The 27,489-nt window shown below is 36.9% G+C and overlaps 1 protein-coding gene across 1 annotated transcript in view; it reads left to right on the plus strand.

The window, feature by feature from the left end:
• Positions 1 to 27,489, plus strand: part of ESF1 (ESF1 nucleolar pre-rRNA processing protein homolog) — a 64,702-nt gene that overhangs the window by 24,653 nt on the left and 12,560 nt on the right. Inside the window, exons 10-11 of the mRNA XM_047744198.1 lie at positions 22,655 to 22,776; positions 26,544 to 26,631. Of these exons, the coding sequence (XP_047600154.1) occupies positions 22,655 to 22,776; positions 26,544 to 26,631 (210 nt within the window). The remainder of the gene's footprint in view (positions 1 to 22,654; positions 22,777 to 26,543; positions 26,632 to 27,489) is intronic.

The following is a 27,489-nucleotide window of genomic DNA, read 5'->3' on the forward strand; positions in this document are numbered from 1 at the left end:
ATTAATACCTTTCTTGCTGAATCTGAGATGTTTATAAAGGTACCTAATAAGCTAGAGTATGATTCATGTCATATGTGTATTTTGGTGGATTTGTGTCTGACAGAATGTATCTTCCCTATAACAATTACCCTGAACCTTGGGACTTTTTACAATGCTATACTTCAGTAAACCACAAAGGGTCAGTATGAGTTTATACTACATCGTTCATCGGTTTCTCTGTGGCTTCATTTCCAAAATATTAAGCTCTTCAGAAAATAAGTACCCTTAATCACTAACACTTGTTGGAATATGCTTTGGTTTGGTTGGATTTTTAAAAGGAATTTTAGTTCAGACTATTTAAACTTATCTTTTTATGTTGGATTATATGCTATAGTAACATCAGGAGTTTAACTCCTTAAAGGTAGAATATTAAAGGAGGCAGATAATAGGTATATAGGTGTATAACAAACTAGCCTTTCTGTTGATATTCTAGTTCCCTATAGAAATGTGATCATATAATCACATTAGTTAAGATTATAAATAAGTAAAAATGTTGAATTATAACATTTTTTTAAAAGATTTTATTTGACACAGAGAGAGAGATCACAAGTAGGCAGAGAAGCAGGCAAAGAGAGAGAGGGAAGCAGGCTCCCTGCTGAGTAGAGAGCCCGATGAGGGGCTCAATTTCAGGACCCTGAGATCATGATCTGAGCTGAAGGCAGAGGCTTAACCCACTGAGACACCCAGGCGCCTCGAATTATAACATTTTTAAATAAAGTCCTAATTCAGTATTTTGATGTTTTTAGAATAATATTTTCCATCTCAGTGTGTTGCTGAAAAGATATCCTGGCTGACTTACTTTGATAAATAGATAAGGTGATGTACGTTGGGCCTTCATCGGTGAATGTGCCTCATTAGGGAATTTGTAACATACCTACAAATAAAGGATATTCAGTTTTATCTCATATATTAAGTAACTTCTCTTATGTTAATAGTTCAAGCTAACAATTTTTTGTAGCTAATACTAGATACATATAAATAATATCTTTGAAATTCCATCCAGAATATGAATAGTGACATGTTTCTTTGTTTATAATCTTAAAAGAGACTAGATATGAGAGACTAGTTATCTTTGGTTTAGTAGATGCTGGTGAAAGAGTATCTCGTCTTTTTTTTTTTTTTCTTAATATCCTTCAGGACCCCAACCTTCCTTTAAATACTTATCAGGCACCTAGTAATGCCAGGAACTATTCTAGACACTTTGTGAACAAAATATAAATCCTTGACCTCATAAATCTTATGTTCAATTGAAGGGGAGACCTATGAGTCTAATAAAAAACGTATTTGACTAGAAACTAGTAGAGGTCAGGAAGTGAGACATGCAGAGAAGAGTGTGAAAGCAGAGGAAATAGTAAATACACGGTCCTGAAGCTATAGCTTATCCTGTTTAAGGAATAGCAAAGAGAGAACAGTGTGGTGGGAGTGAGTGAGTGGAGGAAAGAACAATTGATGAGGTTAGAGTGATAACATGAAGCCAGATCATGAAGGTCTTTTAGGTTATTTAAAGGGCTTGAACTTTTTCTCTGAGTTAAATGATAAGCCACTGGAGGTTTGAGCCGATCCGAATTATTATTTTTTTTTTTAAAGATTTTATTCATTTACCTGACAGAAATCACAAGTAGGCAGAGAGGCAGGCAGAGAGAGAGGAAGGGAAGCAGGCTCCCCGCTGAGCAGAGAGCCGGACGTGGGGCTCGATCCCAGGACCCTGGGATCACGACCCAGGCCAAAGGCAGAGGCTTAACCCACTGAGCCACCCAGGCACCCCGATCTGAATTATTTTTTAAGAGAATCACCCTGGCTGCTGTCTTGAGGGTAGATTATGGTAGGAGGTAAGGACAAAATAAGGAAATCAGTCACAAGGCTATTGTAGTACTCTTAAGATAATGACCATCGTGGGTAGAATAGGTTTGCAAAGGAACCTCAAAAATTCTCTTTTGGACACGTTAATTTAAGATGCCTATTAGATATCAAAATAGGCATGTCAGGGAGACATTCGGATATATAATTAAGCGTTTAGGAAAGAGGCCAGAACTGGAGATCTAAATTTGGGGATCTTCATTGTCTAGGTCTCTCAAAGTGAAGAACACCAAAAGAATGAATATAGGTAGAAAAGAAAAGAGGTTCAAAAACTGATCCCTGGAACACTCCAGCATTTACAAGTTGAGTAAAACATACATTATCCAAAGGGCTGGGAAGAAGCTACCAAAACCACAGGAAGAAATTCAGTGCTGTAGGGTATCCAGACATCCAAGTGTGAAGAAAGCATTTCAATGAGAAGATGGGTCAGTAAAATACAGACTAAGAATGATTGGTGTGGAGATCAACAGTGATTTTGAGCTGTTTTGGTGGAATAGAAGGAATAAGATTAATGTGGGTTCAAGAGAGAATGAGGAGTGGAATTGGAGAGAATAAGTACAGACAACTCCCTTTTCTAAAATATTTGAATGCTCAGAAGTTGCAGGCATTGTGACACTTCATCCGTAAAAAGTACTTCAACATGTAACTCCCAAAAACAAAGACAGTCCTCTACATTAGTGCAGTGCTGTTACCACACTAAGGGAATTTAATATTGATACAATAATAGATATTTTACTCATTCTAATAATGCTCTTTATAGTTCTTTCATGGTCCAGTGTCAGTTTTAAAGTGTCTACTGTAGTGGCTTATAGAATATCCATAATCTGGATTTATCTGTTTCCTTACAGTTAATTCCAATAAAGAGTTTTGGGCAAGAATTCTCCATATGATATTATATATTTCCTATTGCCTCACATCATGAGGTCCCCGATGTCAATTTGTACCATTATTTTCACTTTTAACTTTGCTCACTCAGTTAAGGAGGTATCTGACTCATTTTTCCATTAAAGACACATTTTGGTTTTGGTAATTAGTGAGTTAATTAGTGAGTGGGGTGTCTATTTCCCAACAATTTAGCTCACGCCATTGGCATTCTTTGATGATCCTTGCTTGAGTCAAGTTGTTATACCATTCATTGCAAAATACTGATTTTCTGTCATTCCTCCTACATTTATTAGTTAGCATCCACCCCTTTCTTAAGTTACCATGCACTAATGGATTGACAGATCTTGAGGCATTTTCCTGTAATGGGTCACAGAGGAATGGAAAAGAAACTAGAGGAGGAAATGAGATCAAGAAAGCATTTTTCTTTCATATGGGGAAAATAACAGCATGCTCCTGGGAGTGATCCACCAGCAATAAGAAGAAATCATGATGCAGATAACTGTTCTAAAGTAGGCAAAAGGAGTAGGAATATTTTTATGCAAGTGGAGGAAGTGGCTTTTGGTTCTTTCCTATGGTAATTTCCTAGGGTCACAGAATGGACCATTGTAACAGGAAAGAACCCAAAGAATATGGTCACAGAATAATGTATAAAAATGGCAGTGAGAGCTTGCAGTACTCTTCTGTTTGCTTATGTTAGTGAAACAGGAAGGTCATCAGCTGAGAGCAGGAATGGGGGAGGAGGTAGAGATTTAAAAAAAAAAAAGATATGAAATAGTTGTTTAAGAAATGGTGAAGAGGGAGATGTAATAGTATTGCTGAGCAGCAATAAGAGTGGACTTGCAGTTCTTGCTCTTGTAAAGTTAGATGAATCAACATAATTATGTTTTTCTTCAGCCACATTTAATGATGTACAGTCAGGGAGTAAGGAGAGAGTTGGATTAAATCAGTGTAGAAGATTTGTCAAGTATGACCAAACAAGAGAGGGGCAAGGGGATTGAAGGTTATATGCAAGGGGTTGTTTGTAATAATGGACCAAGGTATCTGTGTTGAGTTAGGAGGAAAATGAGGGCACATTGAGAGTGAGGAATGGGGAAGAGATGAGAGGACTGTTGGATTGTAGGTCCCTATGAGACCTAAGATTAGCCTTGTTAGCCTTGGAATATTAGAATAAAATGGAAAGATGGTAGCTAGTGTTTGAAGAATAGGATACTTGAAACTAAGGTTATGATTGGGACTGCAGTTTTGGGTTATGACATGATCTAGTTATGATTCTGGGAGTAAGTTTCTAAGATGAGATGGAGTGCAGGATGATAGGAGAAGAGGAGGTCAGTGAACTGGGAGGCCCAGGGTGTTAGAAGGATTGCCTGTGTAGATACTGCAATCACCAGGAATTATGACAGGACTACTATCAGAAAGAGTAGCAGTGAGCCAAGGGCTTAGTTCTTTAAGAAATGAGAGAAGAGACTATGGTCGTTAGATATCTCAATAAGAAGAGTTTTTAGGTGGTATGGTCTCATAATGTGATATTCACAGTCAGGGACTTTAGGGAGAAGGGCCAGCCAGTAGACTGAAGGTGGCAATGAGAAGTAAGAAAGACAAACTATGGGAGAGAAAAATTAACCACCTAAAAAGGATATAGGAGTATAGGCCCCAGAGGAGAACCAGGTTTCATTGAGGCTTAGACTAACAGGTGAATGAAGAGGATTCTGTTGATGAATATTAATGACTGTGTCTATGACTGACTGCTAGAAGGAAGGGTGAGAAATGGGAATGTTTACCACGTTATTAGAAAAATAATTTGGAAGTTGTAGACTTCTTGTGACAGTTTTAAATAGGGATAAAGGGCATGATGAGATTAGTACTGATGGTCTTAAAGCTTTATTTATTTTTGTTTAAAGATTTATTTATTTATTAGTGAGAGCACACAAGTAGGGGTGGGGACGGGTAGAGGGAGTGGGAGAAGTATGCTCCTCGATGAGCAAGGAACCTAATATGGGGCTTAATCCCAGGAGCCCGAGATCATGGCCTGAGCCAAAGGCAGATGCTTAACTGACTGAGCCATTCAGGCGCCCAATAGTAGTGAGACTGTGAATGTCTTTTTTTTTTTTTTTTTTTTTTTTTTAGATTTTATTTATTTGACAGAAATCACAAGTAGGCAGAGAGGCAGGCACAGAGAGATGGGGAGGCAGGCTCCCTCCGAGCAGAGAGTCCTATGCGGGGCTTGATCCCAGGACTCTGGGATCATGACCTGAGCCGAAGGCAGAGGCTTTAACCCACTGAGCCACCCAGGTGCCCCAAGACTGTAAATGTCTTGAGGGAGGTCTTGTCAGGAACCTAGAGCTATAGGATGCTTTTTCAAAGGAGACATGGAAGGTAGAAGAGAAGCAGCAAGGACTCCTTTTTGCTGTCTAAGCCAGCTCACTGAGGCAGGAGGTACAGTTGCAGCTCTTCCTTACTCAACTTACTCTTTCTTCCACTCTTTACATTTGTAATTTTATGTTTATTCTGTTATTTGCTTTGTCCTTTGTCCTCCTTTTTTCCCTTTTATTCCGCCTTCATTCCTGTTTAGTGTCCCACTGGGAAGCTTAAACACAGAGGCACATAAATGACAGGTATCTATGGCCATTGTATTATTTATTTTCTATACAGAAGAAAAATGCTTTTGAATCAGTAGGGTATTCTTTCTGGTAGGCAGCCCAGTTTCAAACATTTTAATTTTCAGACATCTCAAAACCTGTTTACTGTTTACTTTTGGCTTTATCAATATTTCCATTTATTGTCAAGGTATCCATCTTATGGATATATTTGAAATATATTTGAAATACATTCACAAAAATTTTTTTTGGTAAGATTTTAAAGTAACAGGTTGTTTAAATTTTGAGTTGCATGGAGAGAGGAGAGCATTAAATAGAAAACCTGAATTTCAAAATAAGCTAAAGAATTTGCAGTATGGGGGCGCCTGGGTGGCTCAGTGGGTTAAGCCGCTGCCTTCGGCTCAGGTCATGATCTCAGAGTCCTGGGATCGAGCCCTGCGTCGGGCTCTCTGCTCGGTGGGGAGCCTGCTTCCTCCTCTCTCTCTGCCTGCCTCTCTGCCTGCTTGTGATCTCTCTCTGTCAAATAAATAAATAAAATCTTAAAAAAAAAAAAGAATTTGCAGTATGCTTTGTATTTTGATGATGGTATAGAATTGAGTTTACAGTGCACTCTCGAATCTTGTACATAGCTGGGAAGTGGCTAGAACTTTAAAACTTAGGTGTGTGCTCCTTCCTTGAATCATCTAGTTCATAGGTTGACTATAAGGGTTTTGTAAGGTAATAAGCTGAAACTTTTTACTGTGCAAAAAAGATTTCTTTTGAGTCATTTGTGGAATGTGTAATGAAAACGAAAAGCAGCCAGGGTTATCTGAAAACATTGCTAGTACATTTTCTCCATAGAGTTGGCAGTAAATGTCTCCAAATTTCCTGGATTATTTTAAAATTTATTTTCTCTCTTAATAATATTAAGACTTAATTTAAAAGAGCTTTCCAAAAAAAAAAAAAAAGATCCAATGCAAAAATTTAGGATATTTTTATACCAGTCATAGTGTCAGAAAGTGTAAAATTCCCATATGTTTTGAAGTTTCAGATTAATTGGTCTGCTGTCTTAGGATGGTTGCTAACATCTAGGATGATTTTTTTAATCAGTTCTTCCTTCTCTGCCCATACGTCACATCAGTTGTACCATTTGCATCTGTAGCCACTATTTCCAGACAGTAGTACTTTTTTTTCGCCTTTGCCATAGATTTATAATCTGCCTGAAGTCAGTTCAAGAAGAGTGAGCTTGTTTCATGTATTTTTTTCCCACAGCCCACAGCTATGCTGATTTGTTTGAAGTTGTGAATTCTTTGGTCTTTAAAGCAGAACTTCTATTTGAGGTTGTCCCACATCATCATTCTATATGCTAACTGCCTGACTAGCAAACCATCATTTTTCTCACACATGTTCCATAAGTTATTTTGACAGAATCCACTCAGACTACTTACTTTCAGCACTTTCATTATTCTTTTTTTCCAAAAACCTGAAAATCGTATGATCTGAAATTTACTACTTGAACACATTAATTTTTTCCTGATTTTTTGTTGCAATAAAATACGTATACATTTATCATCCTAAGCATTTTGTTAGGTGTGCACAGTTCAGCGGTGTTAAGTATATTTATGTTGCTGTGCAACCATTACCGCCATCATCTCCAGAACTGCTTTTCATCTTTGCAAAACTGAATCTATATCCATTAAACAGTAACTCTTCACTCCCCCTTTCCCTTGCCCCTGGCATCCACCGTTCAACTTTCTGTATCCATGATTTTGACCACACTAAGTACCTTATAACTGGAATCATACAATATTTATTTTTTTGTGATTAGCTTACTTCAGTTAGTGTAATGTCTTCAAGGTTCATCCGTGTTGTAACATGTCAGAATTTCCCTCCTTTTTCAAATCTGAATAATGCACACACCACATGTTGCTTATCCATTTATCCATTGATGGTCACTTGAGTTACTTTCATATTTTAACTATACCTTACCTAACTATACATTATTACCTTTTCTACAAGCAGACATAATTGAGGGAGGGGTACCTGGGTGACTCAGTCGTTAAGCGTCTGCCTTCTCCTCGGGTCATGATCCCAGGGTCCTGGGATTGAGTCCCACATTGGCTCCCTGCTCAGTGGGAAGCCTACTTCTCCCTCTCCTACTTCTCCTGCTTGTGTTCCCTCTTTTGCTATCTTTCTCTCGCTATCAGATATATAAATAAAAGTCTTTAAAAATTATTAAAAAAACAACCAAGTGGACATAATTGAATAGACCCCCATTTTGAGTTCTCCTTTTTTAATTTCATTTCTCATACTTATTTTTACATGTTTCTAAATAATCTTTATAATCATTATGCCTGCATCACATTGCATTGTGTTTCTGATTTATAAATTATGGACTACTTCCCTGACATGTTTTAGGCTGTTTCTAATGTTTTGCTGTGTGGATAACATAACCTTATATTGGATTTTCTTAGCGTAAATTCCTAACAGAACATCTTCTTGTCTCTTATCATATATCTTGAAATAGTTCTCTTAATTTATGGTGCTAACTGGGAAACTTTTTAATTTATCAAGGTGCCCTCAGAAAGCTGATAACAGGGGTGCCTGGGTGGCTCAGTTGGTTAGGTGTCCCACTCTCAGTATCAGCTCATGTCATGATCTCAAGGTTCATGAGATTGAGCACTTCATTGGGCTCCATGCTCCTCATGGAGTCCGCTTGAAGATTTTCTCCCTCTGCTCCTCCCCCTGCTCCTGCATATGTATGTTCTTTCTGTCTCTCTCTCTTTCCCAAATAAATAAATTACAGATAATAGGTTTAAATTTTAAAAAAAAGAAGGGAGAACCTGAGTGACTCAGTGGGTTAAAGCCTTTGCCTTCGGCTTGGGTCGTGATTCTAGGGTCCTGGGATCGAGCCCCGCATCGGGCTCTCTGGTCAGCAGGAAACCTGCTTCCTCATCTCTCTCTGCCTACTTGTGATCTCTGTCTGTCAAATAAATAAATAAAATTTAAGAAAAAAAAATGCTGGTAACATTTTACACAAAATCAAATCTAGATTAAAAAAAAAAAAAAAAAAAATCAAATCTAGCTTCTGCAGTAGGTTCAAGTTTTGTAGCCACATAAAGGAAAGGGCATAAGTACTTTCTGCAGATCTTTGGTTTGATACAAAACTTAATCCCACTGGGAGACCATATGCCATATCCTTGTTTTCTGAAACATTTGCCAGCCTTTCTCAGTGCCCTTTTGGTTAGACCATTGTAGACAAATGTTCACTGACTATAATGCAATGATAATTTTCAGTTATGAGGTCCAAGATAAAGCCAGTAAAATGTCTGTGGCTTGAACTGGTGGCTAGGCAGACTAAATCTGCCGACTTTCACGTGGGAAGGACTCTGTGTTATTCATTTCACATTGATATTGTTTTCCTGATGTAACATATTAGAGAAGGAGGTTGTAGGGATACTTTCCTCCATTAGAATAATCTTCATTGAGGGTGGGTGGGATAGCACTCATCAAATGAACTGTCAAGAGATACATCCTTAGCTTAACCTACTCACTCAGTAACATGGAAAACCTGTATCTGTAAAATTATTTGGCATAGCTTAGAAGAGCCTGATCCTATATATGCCAAAAGATGAGTGCCAATAATTTGACTTGGGTGAGTTCCCTTTGGTGTTTTGGTATAATATGCCTTAGTGGTAAGTTGGAGCATGTACTTTGAAAGCATATGCTTCCCTAAGAATTGGCTCGTGTAAAATAGGAAATTCTGTCTGCAAAGGACTTAACCAAGATTTTCCTAAGCATTTCAGCTTAGATTGTCATAAAATACATTTCATTTTAGATTCCCATTGCTCCCTTCTGTAGAAGTATAAGGAGATTTTAAAATATTTTTAAAGCAGTTTATTTGGATGCATAATTTTGATCCAAAAGAATTACATTTTAAAATGCTCATTAGGGGTGGGGGGAGACATTTGCACCTGTCAGATGCCTGTGCTCTATCAGAAACTGCTCTGTGCTTTGCAAAAAATTTACATTAAATTCTTCAACAATTTTGTAAAGTGATTACTAAGCCACTGTACAGAAGAAAAACTGAAGCATAGATTTACTCAAGATCACACAACTAGGAGGGGCGCCTGGGTGGCCTAGTGGGTTAAAGTCTCTGCCTCCGACTCAGGTCATGATCCCAGGGTCCTGGGATCAAGCCCCACATCAGGCTCTCTGCTCAGCAGGGAGCCTGCTTCCTCCTTTCTCTGCCTGCCTCTCTGTCTATTTGTAATCTCTGTCTGTCAAATAAATAAATAAAATCTTAAAAAAAAAACAAAAAGATCACACAACTAGGAGCTAGAAGAACTGTAATTCAAACCTTGATGTGTCTGACTTCTGTACCCGTTAAGAGTATTTTCCCTGGATTACTAATTGAATTTGGGTCCAGTGTCCTCATTTAGTGCTTTTCTCAATCTGCATGTGTTTACTGTTGTGTGCACAAAGATGTTCAGTGAGTTTTACTTGAGAATTTGGATAAATTTTATTAAAAAAAAAACGAAGCACTTAACAGGGACGGACCAGTATGTGCTATTACAGACTTCTCAGAGTGTGGGAACATTTTGGTCTCCAGCCAGTGTCACCTGTGTAACAGTGTCAGAGAGAGCTGTCTTGTGACTAATAAGCTGTTCTGGAGGTTAACAAACAAACAGAAAAGGCAAGACATTTTGCCAGTGTTGAACACTGCAGGCTTCTGGGGGCGTACATGTTAATAGTTGGTATTCTAAGATTCTATCTTGGGACCTAAGACTGCTTGGCTTGTTAGAGATTTCCTCAGTAGATTCTGTCACCAGAGAATCCCAAAGAATAGAAATAGTGCTTACTTATAAGACAAGCTGTGGAAATATTGAAGTCCTAAGTTTTAATGTTACTTTCATTCTACATTACTCTCATTCTGTAATTTTTTTAATGTTGCAATAGAGGACATTGCCCATGAATTAACTCTGAGTTAATTACGAATACTGGAAAAGTTGAAAAAGTAAACCTTGAATGATAGTCTGTCAGGGATTCCCAACCAATATGTTGATCCCGTTAGCCCTTAGCCCAACCAGAACCCTTAGGGTGATTTCCTTCTCTGGTTGCCTCCTCCATTTACTCCAGTGTCCTATATAAATCTTATCATTTTTTTATCTACCAAAATAGGAAGAAGGTTGGCAGTCTACTGCTCTCCTAATAGTTATTTGTGACATCTTCTTAAAGTAGTCAGAATGTATAGTTTATTTACATATAACTCCAGTAAATGTGGAAGAAAATAGAAAAATCAAGCTTGAGAAGTTGTTAAATACTGAAATGCTAGGGAGGTTGATATATTTTTCATTTCCTTTTATTCTTATAAAGTTTTTTTCTTTAATTGACTTAGAAATTCCATTTTGGTTGGATCCCAGCCTCAAATTGTCCTTACATATTAATAGCTTCTGTGGTCAGAAACTCTTCCAGGGAAGAAAACAAACTTAGTTTCAAGCCACCAATTTATAGGTGGATTTTTCAATACAGTATATAGATTGGGACCTGCTTACAGTGAAATTTGGAATAGCATTAATAGTTTACTGTGATTATTAAAAGAGGATAGAGGGCTTGCTGTCAGAAAATCTGGGTTCAAGTATTTATTATTTGGATGGGGAGAAATGAGAAAAGGCAGGTGAAAGCCATTTTTGCACACAGTTGTCAAAGAGTAAGCACTCTTTTTTTTTTAATGCTTTACTGTGGGGGGGGTAGACAACAAAAGATTTAAAAAGGCAAAAACAGTGAGTTACACAGTTTAAAGAAAAATAATAAAATGAACACCTGTACACTCAGCTTAAGAAAGAACTTTACCAATGTCTGTAGTCACCTATGAGACTCCCCAGTTACACTCTCTCCCTTTCTCTACTAGAGAAAGTTTAAACTATATTTCATGTTAATCATTCTCTTTTTCTATATAATCATTTTACCACATATACATATATCCCTAAACAGTTTTGTTAATTTTGATCATTATAAAAAGTATCTTCTCTATATTCTTCTGCTGCTTGTTTTTTGTTACTAACATTCTATTTTTGAAAGTTATCCGTATCAGTATGTAAGGATATGTTCTATTAATTTTCACTATTAGACAGAATTCCATTTTAGATATTTCAAGTCTGCTCTATTGCAGTTATTATAGTATTGCTGTTACAATGTCTTCGTGAATATTCTTGGGACTTCTCACCTAGGAATATATAGAGAGAATGTCTTGGATATATGTAGAGTTTGTTGGTTGTGGAGCCTGCTCACGGAGTTACATTTACTAGGTTATGCTGAATTGTTTTCCCAGGGGCCTGTACCATTTTAACCAGTGGTGTGAGTTCCCAAAGCTCTTTATCCTTATCATTAATAGATATTATCAGGCTTTTCAGTTTCTGCTAGTTGAATATGTAGGTAATGGTATCTCATTATGGTTTTAATTGTGTGTTATTCTTAAATATTTGTTGAGTTCCTGCTATGTGTGCCAGACTCTTTTCTCTGGAGACAGAACACTGAACGGACCTTTATGGGGACCTACGTTGTAGTGTGGGGGAGAAAGGGGAAAAAGGGAATGAAACAAATAGGTAAAATAACCAGATGGTGAATCAGGGCTGTGAAAACAAAAGGATAAAGCCTGGATGAGGAGTAGGAAGTTCAGGGATGAGAGTAGGTAGCTATTTCAATAGGTCAGGAAAAGCTTCATTGAGAAAGTGACATTTGCACAAAGACATAATAGAAAGGACAATACATACTAGTTGTTATCCTGCGGAAGAGCATTTCTGGCAGAGGAAACAATAAATGCAAAAACCTTGACGGCGGAGCATTCCTGATTTGTCCAAGAGCATTTAAGAAGCAGTAGTGGCTGAAGCAGAATGGGCCAGGGAATGGACTGTACTAGAAGATGAGGGCAGAGAGGTAGCCAAATCACAGAGGCTTTTGAGACCTCTGAATGGACGTTAGCTTTTACTGTAAATGAAATGAGAAGTGGAAGGATGTGACCTGACTTAAGTTAAAGACTTGCTCAAGCATTTGCCTGACTACTAATAAGGAAGAACATTTCTTTTTATTTCCTTATCTGTGAAATACCTGTTTAGTCTTTTGACCATTTTTATGTAGTATTCTTTGTTTTAGTGATTCATAGAAGTTCTTCAGATATTCTGGACTGGTGTCTATCAGTCATATATTTTACAAATATGTTCTTTTTACTCTTTTTACTCTTTATAATATCATCTGAAGAACAAACATGGTGTAGTCAACTTCATTAAACTTGTTCCTTTATTCTTTTGTACCTTTGGTTCATATAATTAAATTAATTATAATCCTTGGATTAGGACACTCATTATTGGTCCAGCTTGGCCTTTTTATTTGTTTATTTTTAGTAATTAATAAGTGAACCCACAACAAAAGCTAGAACCATACAGTAGCTTACATTTATCCTTTTGGTCTCCCTTACTTCTACATACCTGTTATAACCATGATCCAGATTTCAGTATTCACTCCATTGTATATATTTTCATCTCATTTATAAGTTTTCCTAAAAAGCGTGAGTGCATGAAAAGGAATAAGGTGTACTGATGTATGCTACAAAGTGGATGAACCTTGAATTTTCATGCTAAGTAAAGGAAGTCAATTACAAAAGACCAAGTATTTTATATGAAATATCCAGAGTAAGAAAATCTATAGAGAAAGTAGATTGTTGGTTGCTGGGGAGAGAGATAAGAGTGTCTTTTTGAGGAAATACAAATGTTCTAAAATTGACTAGTGATGGTTGCACATACTTGTGACTATATTAAAAACTATTAAATTATATAAATTAAAGCTGTTAACTTTGTTCACATTGGGGAAACAGGTGTGGGTTTTAGATACTTAAAAAATCTTTGGAGACTGATTTTTTTTTTTCACTCAACATTATATTGCTAAGATATATCTGTATTTTGTGTAACTGTAGCTCATTCATTTGAGTGTATATACCACAGTGTATATTCATTCTCCTGTTGGATATGCATCTGGGATGTTCTTTACTATGATGAATCATGCTGTTATGAACATCTCTGTGCATCTTATGGTAGGTGTTTAAGTTTTTCTGGGTATTTATCAAGGAGTATAATTGCTGGGTCATAGGGTATGTGAATGTTCAACTTTACAAGATGAAATACTTAAATTTTTTTTTTAAGATTTTAGTTATTTATTTGTCAGAGAGAGAGAGAGTACACAAGCAGACAGAGTAGCAGGCAGAGGTAGAGAGAGAAACAGGCTCCCCACTGAGCAAGGAGCCTGATATGGGACTCAATCCCAGGACCCTAGGATCATGACCTGAGCCGAAGGCAGCGGCTCAACCCACTGAGCCACTCAGGCGTCCCAAAATACTTAATTCTTTTGTGTTGGTATTAGTTACACTCCTGCCAGCAGTGCTTGATTTGCGTTTTTCTTTTCACTAATGTAATTGAGTATCTCTTCATATATGTATTGGCCATATGTTTCCTCCTCAGTGAAATACTCATAAATGTCTTTTGGCTATTTTTCTGTTATATTGTTTATGCTTTTTATGCTGACTTTTAGGAGTTCTTTATTTATCTTTGATACTAGTCCTTTGTCTTTTATAGGATAGTAAATATCTTCTATATGAAATTGTACTCCACCCCAATCCTTGCCACACATACTCTCTTGGATGTTTATCTAATGAATACAAGTTCTTGATTTTAATATTGTTAAACCAATCTTTTCTTCTATAATTAGTGATTTTTTAAAAGATTTTATTTATTTTATTTGACACAGGGAGAGAGAGAGCGAGCAGTAGCACAAGCAGGGAGAGTGCCATAGGGAGAGGGAGAAGCAGACTCCCCACAGAGGAGGGAGCCTGATGTGGGGCTCAGTCCCAGGACCCTGGGGTTGTGACCTGAGCCAAAGGCAGATGCTTAACTGACTGAGCCACCCAGATGCCCTATAATTAGTGATTTCTGTGTTTCATGTACAAAATCCTTTTCAATACAGATAAGACTGACATTCATCTTTATTTTCTACTGAAGGTAGAAAGTTTTAATGTTTTCGACATTGAAGTCCTTGATTCATTAGGAGTTGATTTTTTTATATGATATAAGGTAGACATCCAATTTCATCTTCTTCTACTTGGACTTTTTTATCCTGTTCCATTTATTGAATAATCTCTCACTTCAGTAATCTGACATGTCACCTCTGTCATGTACCAGAGTTTCAAAACTGCATGATCTGTTGCTTGGCTTTCTGTTTTATTAGTTAGTCTGTCTATCCCTGGACCTGTACCATACTTCTTAAACTGGATAAAAGAGCACTAATGACCGTCAAAAATACCCCACCCCCTCCCAGAACAATTGGTTGAGGGCTCTTTGAATAAAACAAGCTCCAACAACAACAAACCATTTGCAAGTGCTGTAGTTGCAGTATCTTCTGGGAAGAGCCGAGTTTCAGTTAGAGCAAGAAGATGAAGAAAATGTTCAGAGATACAATAATTTAGTTTTTACTGATAAGGCACTATGAATTCTGGAGAATTTAGTGGTAGAGTTGGAGGGGAAAAGAAATAGTGGCAGTAGAGTGGATGTGTAGTTAACCTCTGAGGATAAAAACATGGGAGATTAGGAGGAACCTGGTGATTAGGGCTTTTTGTGGTAACCGAAATGAATATGGATAAAAGCCACAGAGTTTGTTTCTTGTAGGTGTAAGGCAGATTTTGGTGGTGAGGCTTGAGTGTTGAGGATTAGGGAGGGAAAGGTATCTGCTGTTACCGTGAATGCACCGAGCTAATCACCGTCTTAACCCCTTTCTGGGGACAGGCAAATTTACTGTGAGCTCACAAGGGTTCCCCTTGACTCCTGTTGGCAGTTACAGATGAGGAAACCAGTATAACTAAAGAACACACTTGCCTTGCTCCACAGTGCTGGTTTTTTGTCCCTGGATTTTAAAATACTTTAATGTTCTGGAGTTTCATTATGGTTTATCTAGGTCATACTCTTGCTTGGTAGCTTCAATCTTGTGTAGAGGTAATTGGATACCCAGAATCTTAAAGATTAGTACCTTTCATCAGTTTTTAAAACTTCTGTCATTTTCTCTTAAAATATTACCTTTTCCTCATGTTCTCTCTTTTTGCCTTCTGGAAATTCTGTTTGATATATGTGGTACCTTCTCATTCTATATCATAACTGATGTGTTCCATACATTTCATTCTATGTATTATGCTATGTAATTTCTTAAATATGTCTTTCAGTTCATTAATTTTTTCTTTAATTCTTACAGGCTGTTGTTTAACTTGGCTGCTGACTTTATTATTTCAATTATATGTTTTATTTGAGGAAGTTTTTTTTTTTCTTTTCCAAATCTGTCTCATACTTTTGATGATTTTATCTTTTAATTTTTTCTCTTTTTTTAATGTGCTGATTTTTTATTCTGTATCTGATCATTCCAAAATCTTTAGTCTTTATAGACCTGGCTCTTGTATTTTGTTTCTCCTTACTCTGGTTCATATTGAATTTTTTTGGTGATCTCATTGTTCTTGGATCTTTTTTCACCTATGGGAATTCTCAGAGGCCTGGGTCAAAAGTACTTCTTTAGAGAGTGCTTGAGAGAGTATTTGCCAGATGCCTAAGGGCACTTCCAATCCAAGACCAATTGAAACCAAATTTTTGCTTTGGGGTATTTGGGGCCACACAGATAGTGTGAATTCTAGCCACAAACCCATGGATTTGTGGGCTTGTGGTTATAAATTCTCTAGGGGGGAAAACGTGTTTTTACTTCCCTTGTTCTGCTCAAAGCCGAAGCCCAGAAAGGCAAGTATTCTAAGTTCTTGGAGGAAGGGCAGCACCACTGAAGTCACCCTTAAGGATCCTGGCTTCATGGTAGTGGTATCAGTGGGACTTTCCACCATAATCAGGCTCCAAACTTTGTATCCTGTCTTCCTTGGCTAGCAGCCCATTAAAGTCCAAGATCCATCTTGGACCCTAGTGGAATAGGGTATGTCCCCAAGGGAAAGTCCTTGGCTTCTGAGCTAGTTTAACAGTTCTGATTGAGTTTTCTTATTGTGACTAGACTCCAGAAAATCCCCTTTGTTTCCTTACATCTTAGCCATTTGCCGAAAAGTTTTTTTTTTTTTTTTAAGATTTTATTTATTTATTTGATAGAGAGACAGTGAGAGAGAGCATGAGCGAGGAGAAGGTCAGAGAGAGAAGCAGACTCCCCGTAGAGCCAGGAGTCCGATGCGGGACTCTATCCCGGGACTCCAGGATCATGACCTGAGCCGAAGGCAGTTGTCCAACCAACTGAGCCACCCAGGCGTCCCATTTGCCGAAAAGTTTTATATTTACTTTCTACCCTGCCTGTAAACATTAATGTGTAAAAAATAACAGTAGAAAAGGCAGTTCGTCATTCCTCTTTGCCATAAATTAAATAGCTGAATGGCTTCACCAAACTCAGCCAGAATTTTACTCTGTTATTATTAGGACAGGTTGTTATTATGTACATTGTGATTACAAACTATTTGAAAAGCAAACAAAAATAAAATACAAATAATTACAGACAAATACAGAAAACAGTAGCTCCCTAAATGAGGCCCAAATGTCAGCTTAAGTACATTCAATTCTAAGAAGCAGGGACACCTTCGTTCACAGTAAACTGAAAATATTTACAAATGGAAGGTATCACTCTAAAGGAGTGTAAAAGGAGATTTAGAAGAGGTTAGAGTATAAGCTCAAATTCAAGACAAATGTGAAACAGTTGCTACCCACTGAAATAACTTTTAGATAATCAGCAACAGCAAAAAGCATTAATATTTATTCATTCAGTACAGACTTGAGAGGTATCTTCTATGGATACCTGATTGAATGTTTTGGGAGATAACAAATTAAATGTTATGTGAGAAACCATTTCTAGTCTAAGTAGCTTGCATATGTCCTCTTATCATTATCATCTTTATTAAAGATGTCTGTGTTGTTTCCATATAGTAGGCATAATAGTATACTAACAGTATTAAGTGAATAAGAAGAACATTTTTGGTTTTGGCTGACTGGTAATTTTTACTATTTACTGTTGTTCCCCAAACTAGTTGTTATTTTACTTCTTTAATTTCATGAATTGTTGCCTTTGTGCATAAGGTTGGCAACAAATTTGACTTGTTTATCCTTTCATTTGTCAACAGGCATTTACTAGGCTAGGCCCTCCACTAGCCACCGGGGTGAATCTCAGTGGGACTGGTAGGGAGACAGGCTATGAATGGCCTCTCCCCTCATGGAGCTTGCAAACTAATAAAGGAGATAGCTATTAAGAATAATTTTAAAAATCACCCAAATTATGAAGTTACAGCTGTGATACAGGTACAGGATAAAAATACAGTACTATAAGAATTTGAAAGGGACTTACAGAAGTTTAAATAAGAAAGAATGGACCAAATTCTGAACATGTTCTGAACAATTTCTTGTTCCGAACAAGTCTTGAACCAAGTTCAAAACATTTCAAATCTTCATCTTTCTCATTATAAAGATGGATAGTATGACTTAACCAGTATGCTTTGAGGATATCCTAAGTACATAATCACTTGATTACCGTAGAGGGGAAAAAATGCCACTGGTGAAGATCGCCATTACTCATAGGGAACAAATATTCCTGTGACCTCTATTATATAAGTAAATGTGTTCTTCCCTCTCCCCACACCATTGAGGATAACTGGCCAGTTTGAAGGGGTGCCTTTGATGTCAGTGTTCTTAGAACATGGTTGGTGGTTTTCCTTTAAAACCCTTATACCCAGAGTGAATTCCAAGTTGGGAGTTCCTTGCAGTGGTGGTGGTGGTGGTAGTTACATTTTAAAAGCTGCTTTTGGAATTGAGTGTTACACTGTTTGATTTAAACATACAACCATAAATAAAGATAAAGCCATAAGTGTTCATGTTCTCTGGATCCTAAATCCTCATTTAAGTAAAAGTGCTAGTTTCAGCTTATATCAGAAATCTTAAAACATGCATTTTGTTTTTATAAACAAAACCAACTGCAGTACCTAGTTGAGTTAATTTAAGTTATTCATGTCCTACCTGTTGAAGACTTTCCAAATATTTCATATTAGTAAGGTCAGGGGAAATGTACTTTTGTTTTAGTGGATTTTGAAAGCATATTTAAAGTATTTTTGTACATATGCAAATTGCCAAAATAATTCTGAATGGATTCTGCTTAAATTATTGTCATAATTGAGTCATCTGTGTTCATGGTTGGCTTTGAAAGAGTTTTCTACTCCTTATTTGTAGGATTATTGATGTTATTTTTAACTAATTCAGCAGTCTTTGGCTATACACTTAAAATTTTTAAAAACAAATTTGTGCAAAACTAAAAACAGCTATAATGAAGTTGTTTTTTAGTCACATAGTGGCTGCTCTCAAATGAGGCTCAAACTGTCTGAAGAATGTTCTTGTGCATATGCCAAGAGACTTCTGGAATGGACATATTTTTTAAGAACCAGAACATAAACAACTGTGATCTGTGGCAAGAGATTTAAATGACCTCATGATGACAATGAGAACAAAGCATTTTTAAGTTATCATGGTGTTGTGTTAATTCACTGCAATGTGTTTGTCATTCTACTTAATACACATTTGGTGTGTTAAAGTGAGAGCCAGGCAAAAAATTTCAGACTGTATTTAACTGAAGATAACTATTTCTTTGTTGTTATAAACAAGCTAAACACCAAAAATTTATATTTTCTGAGAATAATATTTCATGCATTATTCTAGAGCTGTAGGTCTGTTAAGCACGCGCGGGAGCATACACACACACACACACACACACCGACTTTGAGATGAAGGCCATTTGTATTTATATCTTAAATTTGATTCATTTTCTGTTGGAGAGTATGTTCCAAACTTGCAAGATCAAACAGTTGGCTTGAAATAAGAATTCTTCAAGACAGATCAATTGTTTATTAAGTACTTACTATGTGTCTGGCACTATGTAGAATATCATGGAATACAAAAGAAGGTGACTTTAGCTGCCTTTGGTTTAGTTGGGAGAAAACTTGAAAGTGAAAGACATTATATAATCAAATACCAAATAAAATTACACATAATTTATATGATGCAAATAATGAAATAGTCTTCTTTTTCAGAATTGATTTCTAATCGTTGTCTAGAACAGTGGTTCTCAACTAGGGGTGATTGGTTCCCAAGAGGACATTTGCAATATCTGGAGACATTTTTTTTTATTTTTATGACTGGGGCTGTTGGCATCTAGTGGATAGTGAAGAGATACTGATAAACCCCTTACAATGTACAGGATAACTCCTCACAACAAAGGATTATTTGGTACAAAATGACAACAGTTCTGATATGAAGAACTGTGCTGCAGAATCTACAAATGTCAGTGCTAATGAGTTTTCCAGTTTTGGGAGCTGGCCTCCCATTTTCATGTAGTCTTCTGCTGCCTCTGAGACCCTGAGACCCTAAGTCCTTACATAGAAATGAGCATGGAGTATCCATAAGCCCCTGAACACTGTATGCAAGTTTTTCCGGTACTACAGTGTTTCAGGGAGAGATTCTGTATCTTTTATCAAATTCTCAAGGTATCTATGTTTCCAAAAAAGATTAAGACACATCAAAGCAGGGGCGCCTGGGTAGTGGTTCAGTGGGTTAGGCCTCTGCCTTCGGCTCAGGTTGTGATCTCAGGGTCCTGGGATCAAGCCCCACATGGGGCTTTCTGCTCAGGAGGGAGTCTGCTTCCTCTCCCCTCCCCCCGCCTACTTGTGGTCTCTCTCTCTCTAAATAAATAAAATCTTTAAAAAAAAAGACACATCAAAGCAGTGTCCTAGTTACCTGAGGCAATGATACAGAACTTTCCTTAGCATCATAGTAAGTTTCAAGGATCAAAATTAAACAAAGAATACTTTTTGGTGAAAAAAAAATGTTTAAACATATTAATTTAGTATTTTGTAGTAATAAAATCTTAGTATATGTGCTGCCGAAGCGAGCACTGGAGTAATAAAATCTTAATGTTTGAGGAAATTATACTAGAATACCTTAAAGATTATTTAAACATCATATCCTTCTAATAATATAGTACTGTGCATGTAGAATTGCACTGGATTGGTTGTATGCTAACCCATAAGCATAATATATAAACCTATTATTTTGTGATTTAAAGTCAACTTCTTTTGTCAGGATTTGCTGCTTTCTCCCAAGGATCCCAGTTTACATTTCCTAAATGCTGTATATCTGTTGATTCAAAGATCTGGACATCGTTTTATACTGTTCACATTTCTCTTAAAAACAGTTTAGTAAAGAGAACTGTATTTTTCTCATAAGAAACATCTTTGAATTGAGAGTTGTGTTTCGGATTTAGCATTCAGTAAGTCAGAGTTCTTACCAGCAGCGCATCATAAAAACAAATCTACATAACCTTGAGTATGCAGATAATTTAATACTTTTCTAAGTCATAGAAATTTGAAGATTAAGTCTTGGCCTAAAAGCCAAGGAAGGGACCTTAGAGAACATCTATTCCAGCTGTTTCAGGCTGTTCTTTGAGGCACAAGACTCAAAACACTACTTCTAGTTGTTACATATTTGGAGTTCTACCAAATATTTTCTTTGAGTGGGGGGGTGGGGGAGGTGTATGTGGGTGGGAGGGTTACATTTCTGATCTGGACCAAACTCCTTTTGCAGATAAGGAACCTGAGGCCCAAAGCTTTTGACTGTATTCATTCACTTTATTTTTTTTAAGATTTTATTTATTTATTTATTTGACAGAAACACAGTGAGAGGGAACACAAGCGGGGGGAGTGGGAAAGGGAGCCTGATGTCAGGCTTGATCACAGGACCCTGGGATCATGAACTGAACTGAAGGCAGATGCTTAACAACTGAGCCACCCAGGCCCCTCTATTCATTCACTTTATACATTTCTTTATTCTGGGTCAAATCAGCATTTTAGATGTATCTGGTCATAGTATAGAGGATAACCAGGCAATTATAGTCATGTGGCTTCCTAGCTGCATGTTCTTAGCAAGTTGCTGAATACTCTTTGTCTCAGTATACTCATCAGGAAGAAAAGGAATTGTTATATCCTTGGGATTGCTTTCATCTTAGAATTTAGAGTATTATCTGGGAAGATGATCTGGATTGACCATGTCTCTCTTAAAAAACATTTTGAGGGGCACCTGGGTGGCTCAGTGGGTTAAGCCTCTGCCTTTGGCTCAGATCATGATCTCAGGGTCCTGGGATCAAGCCTCGCATTGGGCTCTCTGCTCAACAGAGAGCCTGCTTCCCCTTCTCTCTCTTTCTGCCTCTCTGCTTACTTGTGATCTCTCTATGTCAAATAAATAAATAAAACCTTTTTTAAAAAAAACATTTTGAATCATTCCATTAAGTATTATTTTTCTGAAATGAATATTATGTCATATAAATAGTGAAGCTTCCTCCTCCCCAAACCAAATGTAATGTCCAAAAAACACTACAAAATAAAACAAACGTCTTTATTATCAAAGGTAACAACACAGTAATCACATTTCCTTTACTTTGGCAGTAGTGAGGGTCTTCAAGGACTAATAGGTCTGCCTCAGGGCTTTTTCTTTCTCACTGTCATCCAGTCCAGTTATTACATAAGCCACCTAGAAACATGAATTAGGAACTGTAGAATATAAGAAATAAGGACCTTTAAAGATGAAATACAAGAGCTAGATAACGTTGAAAGAGGTAAACCATACAAAGTGGGATCTGACCTTGGTGGTCCTTTGATCATAAGGATGTATCTTACAGAGTACTTGAGACATGAGAATTCTTTTCTCTGGGGGTGCTCAACAAGGATTGCCTTATTAATCAATTTTTGTTAGTCACCTGTAGTTTCCAGGGAATGCAGTCTTTTATTTGGGCAACAGAAGCAATTAGAAATAATTATGTTAAAGACCACTTACCTTTTTGCCATCAAAAATGAATTACTAGTCATATAATGAGAAGATTTTGTTCCAGGATTTTTCTTAGAGTCTCAAAACAATTAAGTATAGAGAAATGAAATCTGAACCTAAATGAAAGACTTTACTTCAGTGGCTTGACTGTATATCAAGTTGTTCGGTTTGTTTATTTATTTTGGTCTGGTTAAGTTTATTGTTTTTTTATTAAGAAATAGCTTTGATATGAGTTGATCCTGTATTACTCTGTGGAGTATTACACAATTTAGTATTGCATTTTATTTTGTTATTTTGATAAATATATGTAAATTATCTTTTGGGGTAAATTACATTTTTAATGAATGAAGATACAACATTTTAAGTTGAACTCTTTTTTCTTAGGTCTGAAAGAAAGTGCAGAAGAGATGGTCAAAAACAAACTGGAAGGAAAAGATAAATTGACCCCGTGGGAACAATTTTTAGAGAAGAAGAAAGAGAAAAAAAGACTAAAGAAAAAACAGAAGGTATCAGTGATATTTTAAGCAAATATTTATTGAACAACAACCATGTATCACAAGGTACCAGGTCCTTGGCATCCGTTATCTCATAATGTAACCACTCACTAGAATAGGCCTTGTTATCATCACATCTGTAAGAAAGGAAAGGAAAAACCCAATAGCTTAAGTGTTTTCTGCAAAGTGATGTACTGAGGTAGAAATCCTAATAAAAGCCCAGAGCCACTTTAACTACAGTGCTCTAGTATTTTACCTTTATATGCCACCAAATAAGATACATAGTTTAGTTGATACCTAGGTATAAAACAGTTCAATTCTATTTGTGTTTTTGAGGAATAAAGATACATACAGAATTTTTTATTTGAGGATGTATATATACAGAATTTTTAAGATTTGTTTATTTGAGAGAGCACAAGCAGGAAGGGCAGAGGGAGAAGAAGAGTCTTAAGCTGCCTCCATGTAAGTGCAGAGCCCAGTGCAGGGCTCGATCTCATATCCCTGAGATCACGACCTGAGCCAAAACCAGGAATCACACGCTTAACCAACCGTGCCACCCAGATGCCCCTACATACAGAAATTCTTGACATGAGTGAAATTTTTTTCTCTACATTTCTCAACCTGCATTTTTCACATTTCACTATTACCATATGGATCTATTAACATCTTGTCATTAAATCCCTTTTATTAAGGATTATTTCCTCTGCACTAAATATTGTCTTGAAAATATGATTTGACTCCCATTGTTTGAGGATAGTATCTTTTCCACAGACTCTTTAGAAATAGCAGAGACCACTTAACGATTTTTGCCACTAAAAATACTCTTATCTCTGAAATACAGCATTCTAGCAGTACTGTTATAGCCTTAAGATAGTATCAGTAATCACAGAATTTTTCAGTTTTAGTAATCTTAAATGATTTGTTCTAGTCCAATTCTAATGCTTTATAGTTGTAGAAAAATAACTGATTTATCTCCGGCTACACAGCTTGCCTGAGACTGGAATCCAGATCTCTCTTACTCCAGTGTCCTTTCTACTATACAGTATTATTTCTTTCTGTCCTACAGAAGCTTGTGCTTTTGGTACAGCTTTGACTTTCCAGTGCTTGTAAAGACAGAGGGCTGCAAAACTGAATGATGGACTGGAGGGATTTTTTTTATACTCCTCTATTTTAGTCAGTATTTCTGGAAATAGATAATAAAATGAGGAGGGTAAGAGCCCTGTCCTCATCAATAAGCTGCCTCTCTTCTTCAGGAAACAAACTGAGGGTTGCTGGGGGGCTAGGGGGAAGGGATAGGGTGGCTGGGTTATGGACATTTGGGAGGAGTGTGCTATGGGGAGTGCTGTGAATTGTGTTAAGACTGATGATTCACAGGGGCACCCCGGTGGCTCAGTGGATTAAGCCTCTGCCTTCGGCCCAGGTCATGATCTCAGGGTCCTGAGATCGAGCCCCACATCGGGCTCTCTGCTCAGTGGGGAGCCTGCTTCCCCCTCTCTCTCTCTCTGCCTGCCTCTCTGCCTACTTGTGATCTCTGTCTGTCAAATAAATAAGTAAAAATTAAAAAAAAAAAAAAAGACTGATGATTCACAGACCTGTGCCCCTGAGGCAAATAATATGTTATATGTTAATAAAAAAATAAAAACTAAGTAAGCAATAAAATATCTTCTAAATGGGATAATTTCACAAATTATTAAGCCATCAGTTTATTGTAAAACTTACAAGTGAGTCCTTTTTGGGTCAAGAAAGTAGTCACTTGTATCTGAGACCTTTAGCAACTATTCTTTTTGATTTTCATTTGCTGGGCACTTTGAGCTTATCTTATGCTTTTACTCTTTCCCTTCATTGGGCTAAAATGACTAATTTTATTACTGCTATTAAAAATATATCTGTTGAAAGCCAGTTTGTTCTAGACTCAGTGCTCTGTGCTGGATTGGTATTAGATTCCAGCAGATCCCTTCCATCCACAGTTTTTCATGTAGAGAAGAGTTTTAAGAATTTCCTTCGTGTTAAAAATACTTTTCCCCTTTTCCTCTCTGTGACTTCAGTTTTGAAACTGGGAAATTATTACTAAAGAAATCAGTACATGGTTATGGGCCAAAGTTGATATAGCTATAGTTTAGATCTAAAAGCAGTTGAAGAAATATGTGGATAGATGTGTAGTTAGATCTGTAGGGATTCCATAATCTTCGTTAGAAACATATTATTACTGAATCTGTTCTAAGTTTGGTGAAAAATTTTTAGCTCTTGTTCTTAAAAGGATATTAATATCGGGATATCTATGTGGCACAGTCTGTTAAGCATCTGATTCTTGGTTTTGGCTCAGGTCATGATCTCAGGGTTGTGAGATTGAGCCCTCCCATCGGGCTCCTTGCTAAGCGCTGAGTCTGCTTAAGATTCCTTCTGCCCCTCTCGCTTGTGTTTTCTCTCTCTCTCTCTCTCTCTAAAATAAATAAATAAATCTTAAAAAAAAAGGATAGTAATATTAAAATGAATATTCTTTAGGGCTTGGTGGGTCTTTTTCAGCATGCAAGGTGATGTTCAGCAATGTGCACTCTAAATATTTTTATTAAAATGACTCATTTTTTAGATTCCTCGGAATAAAACTCAATCTGGTTAGTCTGATCTTAGTTCATATGTTCTATTTATTTTATAGGCTTGATTTTTAATTTTCTTTTTTTTAAAGATTTTTACTTATTTGACAGATCACAAGTAGGCAGAGAGAGAGAGGAGGAAGCAGGCTCCCCACCAAGGAGAGAGCCCTATGCGGGGCTCGATCCCAGGACCCTGGGATCACGACCTGAGCCAAAGGCAGAGGCTTTAACCACTGAGCCACTCAGGCGCCCCATAGGCTTGATTTTTAATTTAAATATTCTAATTTAATAGACCATCTGTTCAAATTTAATTAGGAAAAATTGAACCAACAGTTCTTAAAAATAGCCAAAGGGTTTTCAGGGGCAGATTACAGATGAAGCAAGATAATTATTGAAATTGGGTGTCCTTAACTGCTTTTGTATACATTTTAATTTTCATAATTTAAAAAATCACTTTCTTGAACCAGCAAATGAATTGTTTTAAATAATAATTTAAATGATAACCCACCATATACCTCAAACTATTGATAGTCACTGCAGTTTCTCAGTTTTGTGAGAGAAAAGGTCACCTACTTTTGCTGTCAGCTACATAAAAGTGTTCTCTCTTTTGTTTTTTTTTTTTTAAAGATTTTATTTATTTATTTGACAGACAGAGATCACAAGCAGGCAGAGAGGCAGGCAGAGAGAGAGGAGGAAGCAGGCTCCCCGCCGAGCAGAGAGCCCGATGCGGGGCTCGATCCCAGGACCCTGAGATCATGACCCGAGCCGAAGGCAGCGGCTTAACCCACTGAGCCACCCAGGCGCCCCTGTTCTTCTCTTTTGAATGTCTTTATCATTTCATTTTTGCCCCTCTAGCACTTCCTATTTTGAACTGCTATTACTGATATATGTGTCTGGTTTATGTGTCTAGCTTTTGTTTAGAAATCATAAAGTTTTTAAAGACAGAAACTATATATTTGATAGCTTTTATTTCTCCAAAAACCCTACAGTTTTCTGCATTTATTAAACATTCCATAAATATTTGTTGAACAAACAAAAGAATAACTCAGATGGGAGTTATTTTATAAACCAATCCATTTTAAAAACTGGTTTAATTCTAGATTGAACTGTTTGATTTGAAAGAAATGATAGGATTTTCCTTCATGGTCTTTGTAATAAACTACATATATTCTTATATTCAACTTTAAGGCTCTTGCTGAAGAGGCCAGTGAAGATGAACTTCCCTCTGATGTTGATTTGAATGACCCATACTTTGCCGAAGAAATGACAAAAATAGGTAAGCCAGCCCATATTTGAGTTGTTAATTGGCGTTTTTTTTTTTTAAAGGTGATATGGGTAGAAACAGTATAAACTACCATTCTCTTAAAACTCCTAGAATTTGTGTAGCTCTGTTAGTGGCTTATAAGCAGTCTGTCCAATGGGGTATAAACATCTCTCAGCTTAGGAAGGGTCAACATGCCCCTGTACAAACAAGGAGAAATTTCATTAGGAAGCTTTTGGTGATGTGATTGAGGATTGATTGATTAATGGTTTACCAGGGATTCCTTTCTCAGAAATATCCTTACGGAAGGATTGATGAGAGAAAGGATGAGAGAAAAAGGAAGTCAGCTTCTTGTGTGCTTTCACTGCTTTTTTATGATGCATCTATTCTAGGTCTTTGCAAAGGCTATGAAAAAGTAAACGTGAAATAAATTTATGTTCATGTGGATGTGTGTATAAATTTCTTTTAATTTTTACATGGTGTTAGGTGATGTGTAAAAGCTTTTCTGCTCAAATATACAAAAACATCTATGTTCCATTTTATCCATTTTACATTTGTCCTGCTTCATCATTGCAGAAGAAAGCCAACTTCCTCCTGTTTTTCCTTGGTTCCTTGAACTATCTGGCATTCAGTTTCCTATATCCAAGGAGCTTTGTTTCCATTGTGTATGCATTTCTCATTCTTTCCTGAATTTTTTCATTCTTACCTTTTTGGTATGTGTAAATGTGTGTGGTAAAGTTCAGGCCATGCTTAGACTTAAGTCAGTGCAGACACTACTGTAAGCATTTTCCATTTGTTCTCATGCATTTTGCCTTTCCCTGATCTAAATACCACACACATGAACTCCAAAAGACTTGCTCCTGGAGCAACTCC

This window comes from Lutra lutra, chromosome 9, assembly GCF_902655055.1.
Source record: "Lutra lutra chromosome 9, mLutLut1.2, whole genome shotgun sequence".
Taxonomy (NCBI): Eukaryota; Metazoa; Chordata; class Mammalia; order Carnivora; family Mustelidae; genus Lutra; species Lutra lutra.